General features: G+C 44.9%; 1 protein-coding gene across 4 annotated transcripts in view; it reads left to right on the plus strand.

Annotated features, from left to right (window-relative positions):
* Window positions 1-284: 284 nt before the first annotated feature.
* The window catches only part of nrxn2b (neurexin 2b), an 890,203-nt gene continuing 866,600 nt past the window's right edge, over window positions 285-23,887 (plus strand). Inside the window, exon 1 of one of the 4 annotated variants that reach the window (XM_080450580.1) lies at window positions 285-954. In XM_080450580.1, the coding sequence (XP_080306706.1) occupies window positions 318-954 (637 nt within the window). In that variant the 5' untranslated portion in view covers window positions 285-317. Of the gene's footprint in view, window positions 1,010-23,887 lie in introns of all 4 variants that reach the window. The other 3 variants (XM_080450581.1, XM_080450582.1, XM_080450583.1) reach the window with 3 other exon arrangements.

The raw sequence follows: 23,887 nt of genomic DNA on the forward strand, positions 1-23,887 counted from the left end.
CGAGGGAGAGAAAAGAAAAAAGGGAGAGAAACCCTGCTGATTTGTCAGGAAATTCGGAACAAAAGGAATAGCTTCAGTCGTTCAGCCAGTAAGCTTCCTATTCCGGTTTTGTGACACTCTGTTTCAGAAAACGACGAGTCTGGCAGGCGAAGCCAGGCTATAAGTGTGTTTTCTTTCAGAGTTTACATCCGTCTGCGGATACGTCATACAGCGTAAGGATTAAAACAACGGGAACGTCGAGCATGATGGGGGCGCTGAGGTTCCTCTGTCAGCCCCTGTGGCCCCTGGCCCTGCTCAGCCTGTTCACCACGGCGAGGATGCTGGAGTTCGGCGGGGCGCCCGGCCAGTGGGCGCGCTACGGCCGCTGGGAGGCCAGCTCGGTGGGAGAGCTGAGCTTCAGCCTCAAGACCAACATCAGCAAGGCGCTGGTGCTCTACCTGGACGACGGCGGGAACTGCGACTTCATGGAGCTGCTGATCGCCAGCGGGCGCCTCCAGCTGCGCTTCGCCATCCACTGCGCCGAGCCGGCCACGCTGCACATGGAGACCCGGGTCAACGACGACCGCTGGCACATGGTGCTGCTGACGCGCAACTTCCGCGAGACCCTGCTGATGGTGGACGGCGAGACCAAGGTGGCCGAGGTCAAGTCCAAGCGGAAGGAGATGTCGGTGGTCAGCGACCTGTTCGTCGGCGGCATCCCGCCCGACGTGCGCCTCTCGGCGCTCACCTCCAGCACGGTGAAGTACGAGCCGCCGTTCCAGGGCCTGATCTCCAACCTGAAGGTGGGCGAGACGCCGCCGACCCTGCTGAACAGCCAGGGCATCCAGAGCGACCTGGAGTACCTGTGCACCAAGCAGAACCCCTGCCTCAACGGCGGCTTCTGCTCCATCCAGTACGGCGAGGTGCATTGTGACTGCACCCACACGCGCTTCAAGGGGAAATACTGCAAGGAAGGTAAGCGAGAGACTGCCGTGCTTATGCTCGGTGCTTGTCTTTGCAATATGGAAATGTGAGCCTGAAATGTACCATAGTTACAGTCGGAGCTTCCCCCACTGGCTTGCTTACTAAATACCTGGTTTTTTTTTTTAATGGCGTGGCCGAAAGCCAATAAGCTTTTCCGTATGTAGCATGTGTGTATCTATAGGTAGTAGACCAGGGGTCTTCCACGTCTTTCAGGCCAAGGCTGAGAGAGAGATGAAGCAGGGACCCCTCTATATTGTACAGTATAAAATTGTGTTTCAGATTCAACTTTTTTTGTTTTACTTGGTCTGCTCTTTTCCTCCCCCTACACCTATACATTTTTGCCAAAAATAGCAGATCTACAAGCTCACAACGCCTCGCAGCGCGAGGTGTTGTGAGCTTGTAGATCTGCTATTTTTGGCTAAAGTTCTCCTCAGAATAGAGATGCTAGGGTTCAAGTGATGTTTTCAAGTGTTAAAAAAGAAAAAATCACACACAGATTTGGTGGACCCCCTGTAGTAACTCTGAGGACCCCCTAGGGGTCCCGGACCCCCTGTTGAAGACTTCTGTAGCAGACCATTCACAACTGATGCTGCTACAGTACATGTTAGACGTCATAAAACAGGCCATGAAATTCTGAGGCCTGTTGAAGAAAGAAAAAGTGAAGGTGAGACTCATAAAGAGTGTGGAGGTTTCCCAAATATCTTTGTTGCGCAAACATTGTTCTTGTGAAGCACTTTTTGCTCTTTTTGGTGCAGTATTTAGAAGGATAAATATTTTCATTTGGCTAGATGAGGCATGGGCCGTCGACCACACTAAGATATACGTTCAAACAGACCGCTTGTATTAGTGTAGCTATGTCACTGATCACCACATCGTGATTTGTGTGGCGTCGTTCACAAACTGCAAGCATAGTAAACGTACTATTTATAGCTATAGATCGGACAGAGATGTTACACGGTTATTAGACTTGTGTCTTGTTTTTTTCTTCTTTTTCTCATGAGGCTGGGGTTTCAGTCCTTGGCTCTACGACGTGGTATTTAGTTTCCACCGCTTTTATTCAAATTTTCAACTTAGCAAACCGCTAGCAGCAGCAGAATAGATGTATCAGCTCTCAGCCTAAAGAGCTACCGCATAGCAACATATGTGCAGGAATTATTCTAATGTAGTCTCTCCCTGACCTTTCCGAGTAGCTCACCGGTTTGGTGTGAGGCGGTGGGGAGTCTGTGTTGTCGTAGCGCCTTAATAATGTGGGTGTGTGGAGCCAGTTAAGCACCCTAGCAGACAGAGAAATGAGCCGAAACAGATGGAGGGGAGGTGAAATCTGGTTTGCCTCTGGAGAGGGCGACCTTTCAGGAGGGGTGGGGCGGAAGGATATTTTGGCAGATAGTGTGTGGGCGTCAGTGGTGGAAAGTAACCAAGTACTGTGCTTAAGTACAATTGTGTTGTATTTGTACTTAACTTGAGTATTTCCAATTTCCAATACTTTTACTTCTACACTACATCTCAGGGGCAAATATTGTACTTTTTTACTCCACTACAATTATTTGAAAACTTTAGTTACTTTGCAGATATAAATTATTACATTATAAAACATACATTAACCACTAAAGTCCTATTTTATACCTAGGCTATTTGAAAATAGCCGATCTACAAGCTTACGAGCTTCAAACATTTCAGTACTTTAACTTTTGGTACTTTAAGTACATTTTCATACCAATACTTTTGTACTTTTACTCAAGTAGCCTACATTTTTAACACCAGACTTTTACAGTCTACTTTAACAGAAGACTTCTACATTGCAGTATTGATACTTTTACTTGAGTAAAACATTTGAGTATGCTTTTTCCACCACTGGTGGCATGTATGAGCCGTCTATGTTCATCGGAGCGTCTTGTGGCGAGTCTGTCCGCTCAAACGATTGCGCGATTGTGTCGCTGAAGGACGGACGAGTCGGCGAGGCATTGTGCGATCTGCCCGCGGTGTTGTGGCGGATGTCACAGGTGCACGGTGCACTGAATGCGGCCGGGGTTTTCAGCGAAACAATGCTTGACATTGAAGGCAAGACCAGAGAGGCCATCTGAATTGTTCCGATTTGAAACCACCCTTTTGTCCGTCCGCCTTTCAGCTTGTTAGCGCCTTTGTTGCTGTTTCCTGTCTGTCTGTCTGTCTGTCTGTCTGTCTGTCTGTCTGTCTGTCTGTCTGTCTGTCTCTCCGTATTTCTTTCCTTCTTGCGTCGTATGTAGGCTACATTCCCTCTGCACAGCGCACGGTCCTGCTCTCTTGCATTTCATTTGCTTTTTGCAGCCTTATTGCCCTCTGGGCTGTCAGCTCATGTCAAACTCTGTTCTGCCGTTACCTCTGGCTCCCCCCCTTCACTGACACGTTCCATTTCCCTTTCTCGCCTCCCCCCCCCCTTCCCTCCCTCCCCCTCTTTCCTCCCTCCCCCTCTTTCTCTCTCTCTCTCTATGTCTCTCTCCCCTCCGTTCATCTGTCTGTCTGTTCCTGTTCGTCTCGTGGCATTTCCACCCGCCTCCTATCTCATCTCTTCCCCGAGGCTATCTGGGCTTTCCATCTCTCCCCCCCCCCCCCCACCACCCTTCCCCCCCCAACCCCCTGCCACCTCCCACCACCACCATCTCTCTCTCTCTCTCTCTCTCTCTCTCTCTCTCTCTCTCTCTCTCTCTCTCTCTCTCTCCCCATCCTCCTCGCACTCTCTACTAAGTTCACCCCCTCACTCCACTTATCTCTCTCTCACCTTTACCCACTGTCAGCAACCCCCCCCCCCCCGCACCCCACCTCCGCCTGGCACTTATCGCCCGCCCCCCCCCCCCTCCTTTCATCCTGTCTGCTGCATCTCCACACCTTCCGCCTTTTATCTCACATTCCCCCCCCCCCCCCGTGTGTGCAAAGAGTCAGGAGTAGCACTTGCTAGCATCACCACTCTCCGTATTGTCTCAGGTGAGAAAACACCCACCTCGACTCTACCGAAGCTATACGTGCTATTTTGTTTCAGCTTGACGTGCAATAAGACGCCACAACCAGTTGAGTCCGGATTCGGCAGGTGTGATATAGTGCAGTGGTTCTCAACCTTTTTTCATGTCAAGGACCCCCAACATGATACGCATTTGGCCACGGACCCCCCCATCTCAAAATACTTTGTTCCAGGGACCCCCCCAGAAGCAAAGATTTGAGTTACAAATGTTGGCTTTAAAAAAATATATGTATTCAAAGGTTTGCACAAATGTTCTTTTTTTTTCTCCAAAAATAGCAGATCTACAAGCTTTTTTTTTAATAGCCAAAGTACAAAAGGTCAAAGTGGTTACAATTATTGTGATGCTATATTAACACATTTAGCTGGGGACCCCCTGGAACCACCCCCACCCCCCCAAGGACCCCTGGGGGTCCCCTGACCCCACTTTGAGAACCAATTGTATTAGTGAGCTCATCGTGGTCGTCGGTATAATGGCGGGCGCTCGTTAAATACGGAAACCTATAACAACCTGTGTTCCGATGGATCCATTGTAGGCTACTTATTATTTATTCTTAGTATTTCCATTGGTTACATCTATACATGCACGGAATCTCTGTCTGTCTGTCTGTCTGTCTGTCTGTCTGTCTGTCTGTCTGTCTGTCTGTCTGTCTGTATCTCAAGAATCTTCAGATCGATCGGCTTGAAACTTTCCGTGCGTATCGTGGGAAGTCGGAGCGTGGGAAGTCGGTCAGATCAGCGGTTTGTCCAGTACTGAAAATCCACAAATCTCTACACATCCCTCCGTCTGTAGCCTACTGTATGTATGTCTGTGTCAATGATATGCCCGTATATGGAGATCCCTGATGTCATGAATATGATGTCATAGTATTGACGCCCACAACGGCGGGTACGACAGGAATTGCATAAGTACTCTGACAACGGGTACAAAACAGGGCATTGATTTGAGAAGAAAAGACAAAAACATGTAACAATGAAATATGGATGATACAACATTTCTGCCTGACAGCGATGATTTGCTAATTTGTCTAACAGTCGAGGATTATTTTTTTTGGGTTTGACAGGTTGTTTGTACAGTTGTCCATTGTTTGGAGTCTTTGATGGTTGGTGAACCGTCTTTTAGTCATTCCTTTTTCTTTCAGAGATATGACGAGAAAAAAAGAAAAGAAGAAAATCAATCCAGCTAAAATGTTTCTTTGACTTTAGTGAGCGTTGCATTCTGATAGATCCAGAGGTAATGGGAACCAATATAGCGTACGGGCTGTGATTTAGATCAAAGCAGACGTTGTTTTGATGTGTTGTGCGTCGTAGCGGCGAGTGCACAGGGGGGGGGGTGGGGGTGTTGGGAGGGAGGGTGGGGGGGGGGGTTGATGTGTGGAGCATACATAGCACTTGAAGACGGCGTATTTGTTTGGCCTGTTTGTTTTTTTGGGGTTTTTTTCTTGTCACTCTGAAGAAATGCCACAAACGGAACAGGACAGCCGCAGCCACTGTCTCATCTTTCCACAGCTCGCAGGGTGTGTGTGTGTGTGTGTGTGATTCCTGTTTCGCAAAGGGGGCCTTGAACGCCGAAAATGGCGTTAACCCTTTCAATCCGGGAACGCATCTGTGTCACTTTTTTGATTTCTTTGGCTATTCAGAAATAGCAGAATATACAAGCTCATAGTGCGGCACCGAGCTATGAGCTTGTAGATCTGCTATTTAAAAATAAAAAATCGTGAAAATGTGTGCAAATCTTTGAATATATATTTATTAAAGGGAACATTTGTAACTCAAATGCTTTTGTAACTCAAACTCATTTGCTTCTGGGGGGTCAAAATTTTCAAGATTTTTCAAAAAATATCAGATCTACAGACTCATAGCGTGGCACTCGGTGCCGCGCTATGAGCTTGTAGATCTGCTATTTTTGAATAGCCATAGATACCTAAAATGACAGAGATGCGTTACCCGGATTGAAGGGGTTAACCGCTTGATGGCCACAGCTCTATCCCTCACCGCCCGCTCATCCTCGCCTTCTCTCTCTCTCTGTCTCTCTCTCACCTCTCTCTCCTTCGTATCGCCATGCCTCTTTCATCCCTCCTCCTCTCTCTCTCTCTCTCTCCCTCTCTCCCTGCTCTCTGTCTTCTCTGCTGTGTGTCAGATTGCTGTGTGTGGTTGCTGGGAGCAGATACTGCCGCGTGGCTCTTGGCTAAATTGAGAGCAGAATACCAATGTGAGCGCCACTGTGACTGCGGGTAACATTTGTCCTTTTGAAATGGAGAGAGAGAGAGAGAGCGGACGGAGAGAGAGAGGCAATGGAGGAAGACCGGCGAGTGAAAAATGATGAGAAACAGAGGGAGGGAGGGGAAGAGAAAGGGAAAGCGGCATGAGGATGTTCATTTTGCTCGCCGTTCGCTTATTTTTGGAGATATTCTTTGGTTTGAGGACTGTAAATTGGGTCATTATGCCTTGCTGCCAGAGCAGTGGCTAGTTTATTCCCCCTATCTAACATGTGGTTGACAACGTAAAGGTCTCTCTCTCTCTCTCTCTCTCTCTCTCTCTCTCTCTCTCTCTCTCTCTCTCTCTCTCTCTCTCTCTCGCGCGCATGGTTTTAGTCACATATGGTTCTTTTCGACTGCAAGAATTAAGTGAACCGTGCTGTGCTGTGAAACACATTTCACGGGTTCGGGATTCCTTTCCATACTATACAACTCGGTTTCAGATAAGGTTCTCAGAACCAATTTTTGGGCCCAGAAGGAGACATAAAACCCTGACTTCTGGGAATTGTACTTTCAAATTAATCTAAAATAGCAAAAATAGACCCTCTACAAGCTCACAGCACATCTTTTTTTTATGACATACTTCCTCCTTCAGAGGTGGTTCTGGTTGTAATGGAAATGTAAACAAGAACTTCACAGGTTCTGGAGAGTCTCAGGTTATGGGAAGGTCTGCATGGGTTACCCTTCGTGGTTGAAAAGGAGCCTTAGATATCAGTGCATGCTGTGTTAGCTCTGCAGCGAGATGCTAAGGTCAGCAATAGCTGCTTCTACAGGGAAATACAGTATGGCACATATGAGATAATGCTGCTGGCTCTACGCACAGCAGACATATTGGAAAGAAATTGGGCTTCTGCCATGCTTCCTGCACAGGTGTTACCAATGATACTAATGAAGGCTCTGTTCCATTCTGGTCAAACAGAGTCAGGGTGCTGATATTGTGCATGTTGGCTCACTGGAAACACTCTGCTACACCAGTGGGTCTCAAAGTGTGGTCCAGGGACCCTCATGGTTCCTTGAGGGGGTTTCAAATGGCGCCTTATGGGTGTGTAACTCTGAGAGTGTACAAATGGAACCAAATGGACCCGTAAGGTTCCATTTGTACACTCTCAGAGTTATGGGGGTCCACTGTGCTACACTAAATGGAACAGAGCCTTCATTAGTATCATTGGTAAAACCTGTGAAGGAAGTATGGAAGAGGCCCAATTTCTTTCCAATATGTCTGCTGTGCATAGAGCCTATAATAAGCACACAAGACACATCAAGTAAGACACACCAGGCAAATGACAGAGAGTCCCAGTCAAGTCAAATATAAAAGGTCCAACAAGGTGCTTGATTAAAATAATTAGATGGCACTACAGAAGGCAGAAATGCTTTTTGTGCAGCCAACTAATTATATGCAAAGGTTCTGCCAAGAAAGCGTGTACTGTAAACAGATTTTTACAGCTGTGAGCGACAGTGGTGGAAAGTAACTAAGTACATTTACTTAAGTACTGTACTTAAGTACAATTTTGAGGTATTTGTACTTTACTTGAGTATTTCCAGTTTTCAATACTTTTACTTCTACTCCACTACATCTCAGATCCAAATATTTAACCTTTACTTCACTACAATTATTTGAAAACTTTAGTTACTAGTTACTTTGTAGATTTTGATTATTATTACAAAACATACATTAACCACTTCAGACCTATATACATTTCGGCCTTTTGAAAATAGCCGATCTACAAGTCTTGTAGATCTTCTATTCTCAAAAGATTTTCATACATTTGAAAACTTGAAGTGGGACATTTCTGCACAATGAGTACTTTTACTTTAGATACTTTAAGTATATTTTGATACCAATACTTTTGTACTTTTACTCAAGTAAATTTGTAATTCTGGACTATTTTTACATTGCAGTATTGGTACTTTTACCTGAGTAAAGAATTTGAGTACTTTTTCCACCACTGGTGAGTGATGCAATCCTGTCCATACCGTCTACTAGTTCATACGCAAACCAATGGCGAAGATGATAATGGTCAATGCTCGTGTGCAATTTCAGATCGACCGGTCAGCCCACCGACGAGAAAAAACGGAAGAGGGTGGACTGAGAGAGTTCTGTTCATTTAGGATTCAAATTATGTAAAACGATTGTACATTGTCGTGTTCGAAGTAGCAAAAGACAATGTACTGTACCAGTACAGATCACTATTACAGATATTACAGATGTATGTTATTTTCAGTTTATGTTCATTCATTCAGCTCCTGCTATACATTCTGGCGGTTGCCCTCTTTATTACTATGGAGGAGTAATAAAAGATTGAGCTTTTGAGTTGTTTTTTAATGCATCATTTGAGTGTATATTGACTTTTGCCAAGTGATAATGCAGTTAGTTGTGCAGGGTTTGGAAGCATAGGCTACTGGTACTAAACTGGTACTGAATTAATCAACTAGATCATTTGCACTAGAGGGTCATAGATACACATTGATTTGATTGATTTATTTGAATGTGCAATGAAAAAAAGAAGGTTGCATTGCCTCTGGTCCAATATGATATTTAATTTAATATATATTTTTAAAGAGATTGTGCTCATTCTTTGCCCCGTAGCCTCACATAGAGAGAAAAATTGAAAATATACCAACCGTGTAAAGATCGAGATGAGCAGTGCATTAACCACTTCAGCCCTATTTTATACATTTGAAAATAGCCAATCTACAAGCTCACAATGTGTCGCATCGCGACGCGTTGTGAGCTTGTAGATCTGTTATTTTCAAACATTTTAGTACTTTTTATTTTGGTACTTCAAGTATATTTTGATACCAATACCTTTGTACTTTTACTCAAGTAACATTTTGAACACAAGCCTTTGAATTGGAGCAGTATTTCTACATGGTGATTTGAGCCCACATACAGTACTTCACATTTCTGGAATTCAAGTCAAATATTGATATTATTTCTGACTTGCTTTCTTAAAGGCAACAAATGCATTTATTTATACATCTATGGCATTTAGCCTGTGCTGTGGGCAACTTGAATGATTTTCTTTCCAGATAGTGACTCCAGGGCCAGCCTGCTGCCTCTCCACCAGTGTATTATGTAACAGTGTTTGATGCCAACTAAAAAACAACCTTCAAGTTTCTATCTCCAACTGAGTTGCTGAGAAGAATTAGCAGGCTGTCGATTCAAAAAAGTTCACTTGGCTTAAAAGGTTGTCTGTCGAGACAGGGGAGTATGTGATGAGAATTAATCAGATACAGTGCAACCATAAAACAAACGCACGCGCGCACACACACACACACACACACACACACACACACACACACATACACACACACACACACACACACACACACACACACACACACACACACACACACACACACGCACACACTCATGATGAACACACAGGTGTTAAACAGCAAGACAGCAGTATGGTAATTTGGAAAACCATCAAAGCAAACAACCTCCTTTAATCAAACTAACATCTTCCAGACTATCATCATCTAATGATCAGTGGTGTAAAGTAACTAAGTACATTTACTCAAGTGCTGTGCTTAAGTAAAATATTGAGGTACTTTTACTTTACCGGAGTATTTCCAATTGTCTATTCACCTGTTTCCTAGGCTGTGTGTTTTCCACTTCCTGTCGATTTGATCCAATGAAATCCAATGAAACTGGTCAGATGACCAATGATATCCAATGAAATCGACAGGAAGTGGAAAACACACAGCCTAGGAAACAGGTGAATAGTTTTACTTCTACTCCACTACCATCATCTCAGAGGCAAATATTGTACTTTTACTCCACTACAATTTGAAAACTTTAGTTACTTTGCAGATATATATATATAATAAATATATTACATTATAAAACATACATAAACCACTTCAGCTCTATTTAGGCTATTTGAAAATAGCCGATCTACAAGCTCACAACGCGTCACATCGCGACGCGTTGTGAGCTTGTTGATCTGCCATTTTCAAACATTTTAATACTTTAGCTTTTGGTACTTTAAGTACATTTTGATACCAATACCTTTGTACTTTTACTCAAGTACATTTTTAATTCTGGACTTTTACTTGTAACAGAGTACTTCTACATTGCAGTATTGATGCTTTATACTTAAGTAAAACATTTGAGTACTCTTTCCACCACTGCTAATGATGAATGTCAGCTGAAATGTGAAGCAGACAAGTGAATGTGACAGCACAGGTATTGGCATTGGTATTAGAAGATTCCCCTTATCTGTCGCAAACATAGTGTTTGTTCCATCCTGCTGTTTTTGTTTGGACTCTTGTCCCCCTGTGGAGTTATTTGGAACGCCGCTGATAAGATGTTGGTGTTAAAGGGTTTTGTTTAATTTGGGACACGATTGTTCGCAGCTGGAGGCTTTTTGTTTTATCAAGGGGTGAAGATAAACACTCCACCTGAGGCTTTTTCCCTAAACCTTTAATAATGTCAACAAAAAATCTGCCTCTTGCCACTTTCGGTCGAGCACTCACACCGAGAGACGCACGTTGGTTATACCTGAGGTAATCACACATACACAGCCATGCTTGTGTGGTGCCACACTGGCACACCACCTCCACTGCCTCTCTTTCAGACCGCGTTCTCATTAGCCTGCCTTTTGAACTCGTCATTGGCAGGCCTTTCAGACACCAGCCGCTCTAATTAAGACTGCTGTGAGCCGTGGCTGGGCCATTGTTTTTGTATAATTCATTATGACCCTGGCTTTTCCTTCGTCCACACCCCAAACGGCAGTGTGGGGCCAAGCGCTACACGAGCTCCCTACTCATTTTAATTTGAGGTTAAATGAGCTCGGGGAGAATGGCCGCTATGATGTAAATTCATGCACTTGTTTATCCGACAAAGCAGAAACCTCCATAAGTGAACGAGCAAATGAGGCAACCTGCATTTTTGCTACTCCCCACTTATGGAAACAATATATTTTTTGACTCAAGCTAACTTACACCCCATAAATGCATAGCCCTAAGCAGTGGTGTAAATCCATTTACTCAAGTACTGTATTTAAGTACAATATTGAGGTACTTTTACTTTACTGGAGTATCTCCAATTGTCTATACTTTTACTTCTACTCCACTACATCTCAGATTCAAATATTGTACTTTTACTCCACTGCAATTATTTGAAAATGTAGTTACTAGTTACTTTGCAGATATAAATTATTACATTATAAAACATACATTTACCACTTTAGCCCTACTTTATACATAGGCTATTTGAAAATAGCCGATCTACAAGCTCACAACGCGTCGCATCCCGACGCGTTGTGAGCTTGTAGATCGGCTATTTTCAAACATTTTAGTACTTTTACTTTTGGTACTTTAAGTACATTTTTAATTCCGGACTTTTACTTGTAAAAGTAAGTATGTAGTATAGTAAGTATGTAGTATTTCTACATTGCAGTATTGATACTTTTACTTAAATAAAATATCTGAGTACTTTTTCCACCTCTGATTGTTTTTTTTTTTTTACAATTGAGCCAAGATTCATATATTACTGTACCTGTATAGATTACTGTGGCTATTTTAGCTCATTGATTCGATCATCAGATACTCACTAGACTGTAGGCTGTTCTATGGCTGCTTTAAAGGTCCCATGCCTCCAATCTTTCTGAAGGAAGGGAAGGGTTGGAAGAAATGCAATACATGCAAAAACGATTACAGAATTCATATTGCAGGAAGAAAGTAACCATAATCCATTGCATAGCTTTTACACCCTTGAAATAATGGTGGTTTCTGGCTGTGATAATTCTGAAAGTATTCTAATTAAGTCTTTGGCACAGTTGCATATTGGAAAAATACTGGAGGACACTAACCCGGAATTAATTGACAGCGATCAGATTACAGTACATTGTAATGGTTTACATTTTGACAGTTTTCTTCCCAGCTCTGTTAACAGCATCATTGCATAATTTAGAAACCCATTTACATCTCCGTTCGACTCAGGGGAGGAAATAATAAAATCCGACGGAGTAGGACTGGTTGTTATCGGGTTGTTATCTGTCCAACAAAATCCGTGTTCCCTGCCCATTCTCCAGCTGTGCAATAAACACTATATCACCATTCATGTGAGAAAAGGTTGAGGCAGCAAGCAGCCTCCTTCCACTTGGCAGGGATCTGTGGAGGGGTGTTGAAAAACAGCTGCTTCGCTCATTAACACTCACTACTCTCCAATTCACTCTCATCATCACTTTTCATTATGTACAGCCAAATCTCAGCAGAACCTGGTGTCCCAGAGGAGACCCTGCAGTTAACAGGCCTGGCCCCTGCGCGTCGGGGAGGGAGGCCCCTTTAACCGCAGAGCCGTGACCTGGCGCTCGCAGAGAGAGAGAGAGAGAGAGAGAGAGAGGTGAGAGAGAGAGAGAGAGAGAGAGAGAGAGAGAGAGAGAGAGAGAGAGAGAGAGAGAGAGAGAGAGAGAGAGAGAGAGAGAGAGAGAGAGAGAGAGAGAGAGAGAGAGAGAGAGAGAGAGAGAGGCGAGGAAAGGCGACGGCTTCAAACACACAGTCCCGCCATAGCCTGTGGAGATGTTCCAGCACACTCTGCTATATTCCCTGACAGGCAGTCCTATCTGGACATATCATCATTTGTAATTTGCTGGACGATAAAGGTTCTGATAACCGTCATAGCTGACATTTCACTTGCGCCATGCAGCCCTGATATAAAAACCTGTTTCAACGCTGTTGTTTTCACTGAACTGCAGTCCACGGTGAAAGCTGTTAGGTTGCCAGTGATGTCTGTCGCGCAAATCAAAACGGTCAAAATAGTTCCGGCTATTGTCGGCCCTAAAAATGAGACTGAGGCTGGGGTGGTGGTGGTGGGTTACCATAGCAACGTGGATGTGCCGTTTGAGGCGTTGAAAGGGAGGAGGATTTGAAAAGAGACGCTGGGCAGAAACGGAGGCGAGAGAGCGGGGGGCCAAAGTGCGGAGCATGCGAAGGAGAGTCATACATCACGCTGATAATTGTGCTATATCCCCCCACCGGCAAGCTTAGCAAGAGAGAGGGGAGGCGGAGTGGGCATGTCTATAGCGTAGGTGGGGTTGGGTGGGGGAGGGTGCATGTGTATAGGAGGGTGGGTAGAAGAGAACCTCACGGCTTGATAGATTAACTCGCAATTAACTTGTCCTGTGTACATAAATAAGTACCGCGCTAATGAGGGGGGCTGTATCCCCCATAAGGTCCGCCTGCAGGGATAACCTTATCGCCGCAGTGTCTGTCTGTCTGTCTGTCTGTCTGTCTGTCTGTCTGTCTCTCTGTCTGTCTGGGCTTATCTCTGGAGCGGCGATGAAGATGATAATGACGATGGGGCTGCTCGAAGAGTCCCAGCCATGAATTTTGTGTGTGTTTTTTTTTATATCCCGCCCAGAGCATGTTATCCTGCCTCGATAAAGTCTGACGAAGCATCCTGGAGCAAAAAATCTCAACCACACAAACCACGTTACATGTAGAGCACATTACGTGCAGATATATGCAAAATCACAGAGATGCGAGCACACGCACAAAACATAGCATGCCATGCATACACACACACACACACACACACACACACACACACACACACACACACACACACACACACACACACACGCACGCACGCACACACACGGCCCACATCTCCACTGGATGCGATGACCATGCAAGGCGTGTTATCGGAGCAGGAGCACACGTCTGTGTGTTTGCTGTTGGGACTGTCTCTTTGTAAAGTAGCTGTCCTTATCTGTCCGTCGCCGGGACCTCAGTGGGGATTACCGTTCCCTTTATTTACTCTCTCTTGTTCGCCAAGGCCACAATCTCCCCTGTTTCAGTTTGTGTTATGAGATAGTCTCTGAGAAATGGTTTGCTCTGTCAGATCATCATGCTACTTCAGTTCGGTGTTCCATAAATCACAGTAACGGCGTACAGCACTGGTCTAGAGTGGTCCAGTAGCTCTCACGAAGGTAGCTGAAGGACTTACTGTACTTATTGTTGAAATTAATTGAAATTGTTGGCTAACTTTCAGGCTAGAATTTGGTTTGCTCTCAGCTCAACGGAGCTGTGATAACGCCCAGAAAGTAGCAAGCCACATACGAAATCTAATTGAGCGCAGTAACTAAGCCAGTAAAGTTATTCATTAGCCCGGGAGGGGCTGGTCAAGAGGCAAACCAGGACAAGCTTTGATCCAGCTTTCCAGTCACAGTTGTCCAGTGTTGATTTTGACAGCAAATTTTTATTTAGTTTTAGTCTTTTGAATAAAATTCTGTTGAGTTTTAGTCATATTTTAGTCAGCCTGAAACTTTTTAATTTTAGTCTAGTTTTAGTCGACTAAATATCATAAGATTATAGTCGACTAAATCTACAGTTGATTTAGTCAACTAAAATGTGTGTTGGCGGGCCTTGATGAGGTCGTAATGGCTGATTCTGCACTTGGTTGCATGCTGAAAATAGTCGATCTACAAGCTCACAACGCGTTGTGAGCTTGTAGCTTGTAGAGCTTGAAAAAAAAAGGGCAATGCTCGTGGACTGTACAGTGCATGGAGGAGGTCTTCATGAATCTGCTGCCTTCTCCTGTTCAATGACTTCTTTGGTGGCCAAGACGTTTTTCTCTTGCGTCTCAGTCTTCTTCAACGCGGTCTTGTCAAATGCAGCGATCTCCCCCAGGTCTGGTTTATCAGACATGTTTGTAGGTTATGAGTAGGTGGTAGGCGTGTATAAAGACCTGGTGTAGGTGTAGTAGATGAACAACACCCGAGTGCAACATAAAATGACTTGTCTTTTAGTTCTCTTCTCCACTCGTCCCTCCCTAACATTAGTCTAGTTTTTATTTGTTGACAAAATTGTCAATATATTTTGTCTTAGTTTTAGTCATCATGGCTTGATTTCCGTTTAGTTTTTATTACGTTTTCGTCAGTGAAGAAATGTTGTCGACGAACATTTTTCGTCATAGTTTCGACTAAATCAACAGTGCAGTTGTCTCCGCTGCACACCAAAGAGTTGGTTTGAACAACACCTAACCAGAGAGAGCCGAACGAAAGGTGCGTGGCAGTGCCTACGGATTTCCATTTCTCTTTGATTCCCTCCCCTTTTTCTCCCTCCCGCGCCTCCGCTCCCTATACCCCCAAGCCTCGACTCATCTCCTCATCTCGCTGCCCCTCCCCCCCCCCCCACCCCCCCGCACTCTTATTCTCCTCTGTTCATCTTCGAACCTTCCCCCACTTTGTGCATTTTTCCTCCTCCTCTCGACAGAACTGTGGAGTCATGACTTTTTTGCCGGCTGAGCAATCCCGGGTTCAAAGGACACGCGCGCTCCCCACGCCTCCATTCCTCCGTCTGATGGATTCATAGCATCCTACAACAGACAAATCTGTGATTTGGCCACAGGTGTTCTGCTGGGCCCAATAGCTATGTATTAATCAATGGCTTCTCTGTAGTGTAACATGGTTATTGCATTTTCCCTTTCCTCGCAACCCCCACACCCTCTCCACATCTCTCTTCCTTGGTCTGTCTATCTTGCCTATACCCGCTACAATGAAAATGCCTATCCAGTAACGACTTCCCCATATGAGACACTTAAGTCTCTAATCCCCTAATTCCTTTTGCACGGTATGAATACGTTCAAGCAGATATACTCTCCTTCCGACGCACAAAGCAGGCATTACTGGATTAGAGTGCCAGGTTAAGTTGCCTGACTTAAAAAGCGTCTCAACGTGTTTGTTTTGACTCATAAGACCAGCGTGATGCGGTGCAAGCTTGGGGGGGGTTGGGCTCTCGCTTTCCCAGGTGTTTCGCCCAGGTGGGCGTGGTTTTGAGTTTGGGTGAAGGCAGTGGTTCCCAAACAGTGGGTCGGGGTGGGCAAGTAAATATCCCTTTTTTTCCTTCTTATTAAAACAAATATATATATATTTAAAAAGATTTGATTCTGTTTCTTTTTTTTTCTTTTTTCCCCCACAATTATTCATTAAAAAATATATATATATTCCATAAAAAATATGTATAAAAAAAAACTTTAGAACTAGTGAAAATAGCCGATCTACAAGTGAGCTGGTAGATTGGCTATTTTCACTAGTTTGGGAACCACAATTTTTTTGGCATATATTTTCTGTGAGGTTAGGTTTAGGCATATACCCCGCCCACCTGGGCGAAACACTAAAGAAAGAGGGAGTCCCGCTTGGGGGTGGCGATGTGGGCACATATTCCAAGAGGGGTCTTGATGTGACGTTTACAGTTTGCTGACTTTTCCATCTCCCCCCCCCCCCCCTGCCTCCCCCTTTTTCCCAGGTGACTCTTTACGGACTCTGCCGGCCGGAATGGCCGTCGCATGCAATTAAAGCTAGCAATCTTCCCCTTCCCCCTCATGCTGTCACTCGGTAACTGTAAAAAGTGAGCCGCAGTGTGCGTGAGGTGGTGCCTAGCGTGTCCCCCTGTCACGCGTGTGTCACATTCCGTCCCTCAGCATTACGGTCAAGCTGCGGCAGGAAGAAACGGCGGGAGGAGAAAAAGAGAAAAGAAAATGATTAGAGCCCTTATGATTTGAAGGTCGACCCTTTTTTAAAGGTGACCCTAATGCTGCGTTACGAGATTCTGTCACGTTGAGTCGGCGCTGATATCGAAACGATCAACATGAGATAGAGGACTGCATGAGATCTGCTGTCTCACTCCATTAAGACCGGGGACGCATCTGTGTCATTTTCTTCTTTGGCTATTATTTTATTTTATTGCAGATGTACAAGCTCATAGCGCGGCACTGAGTTTTTAAAAAACATTTTAACTCAAATCTTTGCTTCTGGGGGTCCCTGGAACAAAATATTTTGAGATGGGACCCCCAGCATACAAATACACATCATTTTGGGGGTCCTTGACATGAAAAATGGTTGAGAACCACTGATATATAGCATAATAGCAACATAAGTTAAAAAATCACACCCTGTGTGAAGTGGGCGGTGTCTTGCTAGCTAATCACAATACTGAATGGAGTCAACCAATCATGTACAAAAGATAAATACATTTATTGAAACACTCTTTATGATGGACGAAACCATAACTTTAAAAAAAAAAAATGTTTTTTTTAAAGTTATGGTTTCTTATATAGGGCTATGCACATGTGTCATGTGACACTGGCCAATCACAGTCCTGAATAGATTGTGATTGTGTGCCAATCACAGCGCAGGATAATTGTACAAATTTCCAAACCTCACTTATAGGGGCGGTTTCACTAACCAAGATAATTGTACAAATTTCCAAACCTCACTTATAGGGGCGGTTTCACCGCCCAAAAATCACACCCAGTGTGAAGTGGGCGGTGTGGTCACAGTGGTCATCACAGTGATGGAAGAAGTGATGGAAGAAACCATAACTTAAAAAAAACACATTTATGTTTTTTTTTAAGTTATGGTTTCTTATATAGGGCTATGCACATGTGTCATGTTTCCCTAGCCAATCACAGTCCTGAATAGACTGTGATTGGCCAATCACGGTGCAGGGTTAGGGGGGTACATTTGTGGCCAATCACAGCGCAGGATTTGGTGTGCAAATATCCAAACCTCACATATAGGGGCGGTTTCACCGCCCACAAAACCATAAATGTGTTTTTTTTAAGTGCATAGTCCTATTTATAGGGCTATGCACATGTGTCATAGCCAATCACAGTCCTGAATAGACTGTGATTGGCCAATCACGGTGCAGGGTTAGGGGGGTACATTTGTGGCCAATCACAGCGCAGGATTTGGTGTGCAAATATCCAAACCTCACATATAGGGGCGGTTTCACCGCCCAAAAACAAGACATTAGAATCCCCAGAAGCAAAGATTTTAGTTAAAAATGTTCGCTTTGAAAAATATATATATTCAAAGATTTGCAAACATTACCAGATTTTTCAAAAAATACCAGATCTACGAGCTCATTTATCTGCTATTTTTTTAATAGCCAAAGACATCTAAAAATGACATAAATGCGTTCCCGGTCTTAATGGGTAAAAAGATAGTTTTGAAATGACCACATTGTGTGATACCGTGTGATATTTCCATGTTGTGCTACTGTACATTCACCAAGTGTGGATTGTTATCGATATTTGCAATGCGAGGATGTGGCTGTGAAAGCAGTGTTCTTCTGTAAAAAAGGGATGACACACTGGGAAAATAAATTGGCCTGCTCTTTTATGGAAGGACAAAACAGAAAAAATCGATAATCTATTTTCATCCGCCCATGTTTGAACATGCGGCGCTGAGAACATGGGAGCTCAAATGCAGTCATACGTTTAGTGGCTTCAGATTTCATACACACAGGCTTTTCTGAGCATTCACAGGAAAGCTTAATGAAATTACACTAGAGTTTTACTGTTGAAGGACTCCTGACTATTTGCGTAGCCCCGTTAATTAAGAGATGCATGACTCCCTGGAGTCAGCTGACGGAAGAACGTGGGATGTGAGATGGCTTATCAGCTACGCAGCCATTTCCAGAGTCAACCAGCGAGACTTCGTACCTCTGTGGAGGACTGTGCTCTTGTCTGTGCTCTTAACTTCAACACCACCGCCAGAAGGGATACGTTCGCTTGGGAAATGAAACTGTTAAAGTTTTCACGCCCATGCTATCGGCTGCCACCGTTCCCTGGTTGTGTGATGGCTCACGGGAGGTGAATCTCTGCAGGGGGTATTTTTTGACTGTAATAAGCCCACTGTAAGACATCGCTTTAACTTAATTCGCAGACTAAGAAGAGTCCTCCCTGGTGTGCTCAGTCTGCATGTGTCTTTACATTAAAAGTTATCAGAGTCCCGAAATCACAGCTGGTGGTATACTGTGATGGGCTCTGACTAGTCAGCACCAACTTTAGTTGGTGGCACTGACTCACGGGGGTATCTCAGGCCATGAGGTATTGTGGGGTAAAGACACTGTCTTTAAAGGGATATTTCATTTTCAAACATGTTTGGGGTCATTTTAATGTCTACTCAGGCTTTTGTGAGACAGTTTTTAAGTTGCTTGATCATATGTATACGTTTATTTGGACGGGACAGTATTTAGATATTTGATATTGATAGTGACCCATTGTCACTTCAAACTCCTTTTTAACCGTGATGGATTTGTCGAAAACACCTGTCCTTGGTTCTGGAGACTGATATTGTCCTTCTAATGTGTGAGGGGCTGTGTTTTTTTCAATAACATTCTTAATTTATTTAATTTGTATTTATTTATTTATTTTCATATTCCAAAAATATATACAAAATGAATGAAAGAAGTAATCGAAAAAAGCACACACTAGAAGGAAAATATCAGTCACCAGAACCAAGAACGGGTGTTTTCGACTAATCCGTCATGGTTAAAATGGAGTTTGAACTTAACAATGGGTTTGTAAGTTCAAACATGTTTGAAGGTGAAATATCCCTTTAACCCAAATTCCTGAATTCCACACACACACACACACACACACACACACACACACACACACACACACACACACACACACACACACACACACACACACACACACACACACACACACACACGTAGTCTTGTCACTGTTGACCCCTTCTGGCTCACCTGCCAGCGAGGAGCTCTTCTCCCCAGCTTACAGGCACACTGCCAGCCTGTAGGAGTCACTGGTGCAGTTAAAGATTAACTTTCCCCGTGTGGTTTCCCTTTCACGAACATTGCCAATTCCGCTCGTATGGACGCCCGCCCGAGCCAAGCTGGAGGGACCACAGAGTGTTCTAATCCCTAGTCTCCGCCGGGGTGGACAGGAACTTTACCCTGGAACCTGTCCTGGGCGCTCTTTAAATGATCCATAGCAAGAGTGTATAAGCCCTGCTAGCAGCCCCCTAGAGGCTGTGTTGCGCCTTACACCCATAACTGTACATTTTGGCCAAAGGGTGTTGGCAAAAGGAAAAGCCACGGGGTCATCAAAATAGGCTCTATTCACAGCAGCCATGCTGGAAATGAATTGGGCCCCTTCCCTTACTTCCTTCACAGGTGTTACCAATTATACTAATTAAGGCTCTGTTCCATTTGGTGTGGCATAGTGGTTGTCTTATTTTCAAGGACCCCCATAACTCTGAGAGTGTACACATGGAACCAAACGGACCCTTACGGGTCCGTTTGGTTCCCTTTGTACACTCTCAGAGTTACACACCCACCATAAGGGTCCATTTGGGAACCAAAATGGAGTGTTTCTAGTGAGCCAACATGTGCGATATCAGCACCCTGATCAGAATGGAACAGAGTCTTCATTAGTATCATTGGTAACACCTGCAAAGTTGACATGTTGGGCCTGAGGGTGCCATTAGAGAAAAGTCCATGGGGTCACTCAAATGGACAGGGGTCATCTCCCAGGTATCTCGAATGAGCTCAGTAAGTTTCATGTCAATCTGCCCTTTCGATTTTGAGATTCGTTCATTTTGTGAATGTGGAAATGTTGGCCTACTAGTGTGGTGCTAGAGGAAATGACGTTGCACTGTGGGGTTTATCTTCAGGTGCACAACAATTTCCACAACATATTGTTTTGGACAAAATCACTCCACTCGCACACACACACGCACACACACGCACACACACTATACTTTTGCTAGCTTGGCAGCTCATCGATGTCGACGATGACGTTGCTCCAAATATATAAATTGTTATGATTATTGTGATATCTGTCGCCTGTGTATGGCATATTCTTTCAAAAGACCAATCACAGCTTGGTGTCCCCACTCCCACTTGTGACATCACTCGTCGTCCCCACGCTCATTGTTGTCACCACGCACCGTGTTCCAGCGCCATCTTTGCCTGCAGTTACACCCATGTCTCGGGGAAAGGCAGCAGCAGTGGTGGTCGGTCGTGGCGTGGCACGTTGGTGCCTCTGTGCACGCCGCTGTACTCTCCTCTCCACACACACACACGCACACGCACACACACACACACACACACACACACACACACGCACACGCACACACACAAACACGCAGAGAGGGAGTGAGAGACCAAAACAAAACATGAATGCCACACACTGTTAGTCTCTGTCGTCCTGCTTTGGTCCTTGACTGCCGGGCTGGCTCGTTCTAAGTGACGTCTGGCTTTTGTTTGACTGATAACAGCCCCCTGTGTCACAATACATCAGGTCACCCTCCCCGCTGGCCCATCCTCAGCACACAGTTGTTGTGTGCGGTGAGTCAGAAAAGCGAGAGAGACTCCCGAGGAGGAAGCTGGCTAGGTGTGGCGCTGGGGGGGGGGACAAAAAAAAGCAGGTGGATGGGAAAAGGAATGCATCGGAGCGTGGGAAACAGAGTCACCGACGCGAGGAAGGCAAGCGGGACTCAAAAGAGACAAAAACGCCAGACTGAAAGATAGAAAAAAGAAAAGAAAATACAGAACCGCATCCATCCCACTTCTCCCAGATATCAATTCAATTGAACACCTGCCAAGCGAGCTTCACAAGAGCGATGTAATCCCCCCCCCCCCCCCCCTTAAACCAAAGACCCGGCTGACTTAATAGGTACACAACATCGATGTGTGAGGATTGTTGGATGATGTCAAAGCCCTGTTGCGGCGGTCCCATAAGCACCCACCCCGCTGATGGCACGGTGCAGCATTTGAAAAGCCACTAGTGTGGCACATCGGGCTCAGCACTCTGCCATATTACACTGTGCTGTTTAAAAAGGGGGGGGGGGGGAGGAGGTTAAACCGCAATAACTTTCTTAGAAACGAGCCCTACGGGTCTACCTGGAGGAACCCAAGGTGCCGTTCGTTCAGGGGCCACGGTTTCGGCGACCGAGGAAGCCGTTATTCATCATCACCTAATGGATCTCCTGTGAATAACACACAGGTTGTGTGATGATGGCGGCGGTGGCATTTATTTATTTATTTATTTAGTCGTCACACACAAACAGACGGGGAGGACCACCTATGGATTCAATCCAGCGCGAGCGACACAGAAATTACCAGGAAATGAGCGCTGATTGCTAATGTGCAAACTAACCGTCGCACGCGTCCTGTGACGCCGTCACTCAACGTTGTGAAGCTGTTTTTCGCTAGAGACTCATCAGTGCCTCTCTCATCACGATGCTGAGTGAAACTTCAGGGATACGGCTTCCTTCTACCCCCCCCCACACACACACACACACACCCCCCTTCTACCACAACGCTGATTTTACTTAGATGAGCTGTTTTTATTTAGTTTCACTTTTTAGAATTAAAATAATAAGGCTGTTGACAAGACTCTGGTACAGCGGGGGGGAAGTAACAAATTACGTTTACTCAAGTAGGCCTACTGTACAATGTTTGAGGTACGTTTACTTGGTATGGAGTATTTCCGATTTTCAATACTTTTACTTATACTCCACTACATCTCAGAGGCAAATATTGCACTCTTACTCCACTACAATTATTTGAAAACTTGAGTTACTTTGTAGATTTAGATTATTATTGCAAAACATACCCTAACCACTTCAGCCCTATACTGTATATAGGCCTACTGTACTTTGGCTATTTGAAAATAGCCGATCTACAAGCTCACAGGGGCTCCGTACTAGTACATTCTGAATGCAAGACTTTTACTTGTAACATAGCATTTGTACACTGCAGTTTTGGTACATTTAAGTACTTCTTCCATCACTGCTCTGGTAAATCACGGCCAGCTCGTCATACTCTGATACCGTCAGCGGTGGAAACAGTACTCACATGTTTTACGTAGTAAAAAGTATCAATACTGCAATGTAGAAATAACGAAAAAAAAACATCACATGGATGCACCTGGGACGTATCATCAGTGTTGTAGCCTGGGGTCAACGGGTGTTTCGGGTCTTGCAACATACACCCTCGCCCAGGTGACCCAGCCGGGGTTGATCAAGCCCCGAGTTACGTCCCAGTAGCTACCCACCCTCTTAGGGAAAGACAGGGCCACTCAGTCCGCTTCTCCGGAACTACTCTGCCAGGGCTGGGGGAGGAGAGGCTCTGGCACGTGGAGGGACTAGGCTCTGTGGGTGGCCTCCTTGCCGGGCTCCTCCTCCGTCTCACCAGGTCCAGGACCTGAGCGTTGCGCCAGAGTCCCCCGCTCCAAACATTTCATTCTGGCGTGATGGTTCCGTGGTGGTACTGCAGGCTCCCCTTGCGGCTTGCTTGAATGGCCCTCCTTAAAGGCCTCACCGTGGATTTGTTGGCCTTCTTCCTCATGGAAGACACAGACTGAGGTGCGAATCCATACTACGGCTGTCAACCGTCTCTCCAGCGTTCACCAAACTATTCCTGGTAGTTTTGGTGACGCATTGTGAGCTTGCAGATTGGCTATTCTCAAATGGCCGAAATGTATATGGCTGAAGTGGTTACTGTATATTTTGTGATATTAATCTACAAAGTAACTAGTAACTAAACTAGTAAGTAAAGTTTTCAAATAATTGTTGTGGAGTAAAAGTACAATATTTACCTCTGAGACGTAGTGACGTAGAAAAAGTACTGAAAATTGGAAATACTCCAGTAAAGTAAAAAATACCTCAAAATTGTACTTAAGTACAGTACTTGAGTAAATGTACTTAGTTACTTTACACCTCTGGACACCGTCCACTTCTCTTCCAGTGGGTCAAGTTTCAACTTGTTACCTTCCTCCCTCCCTCAGCGCGCAAAACTGTGATTGAGAACTCTCTGTGTTTTCAACACAGGGCAGTGAGGGCACTTAACCTGACAAATTGGCCTCGCCTTTCTCCCTAGTCCCTGCCCCACCCGGCTGCCATCATCA

Source organism: Gymnoscopelus braueri (assembly GCF_963280865.1).
Source record: "Gymnoscopelus braueri genome assembly, chromosome: 15".
Lineage (NCBI taxonomy): Eukaryota > Metazoa > Chordata > Actinopteri > Myctophiformes > Myctophidae > Gymnoscopelus > Gymnoscopelus braueri.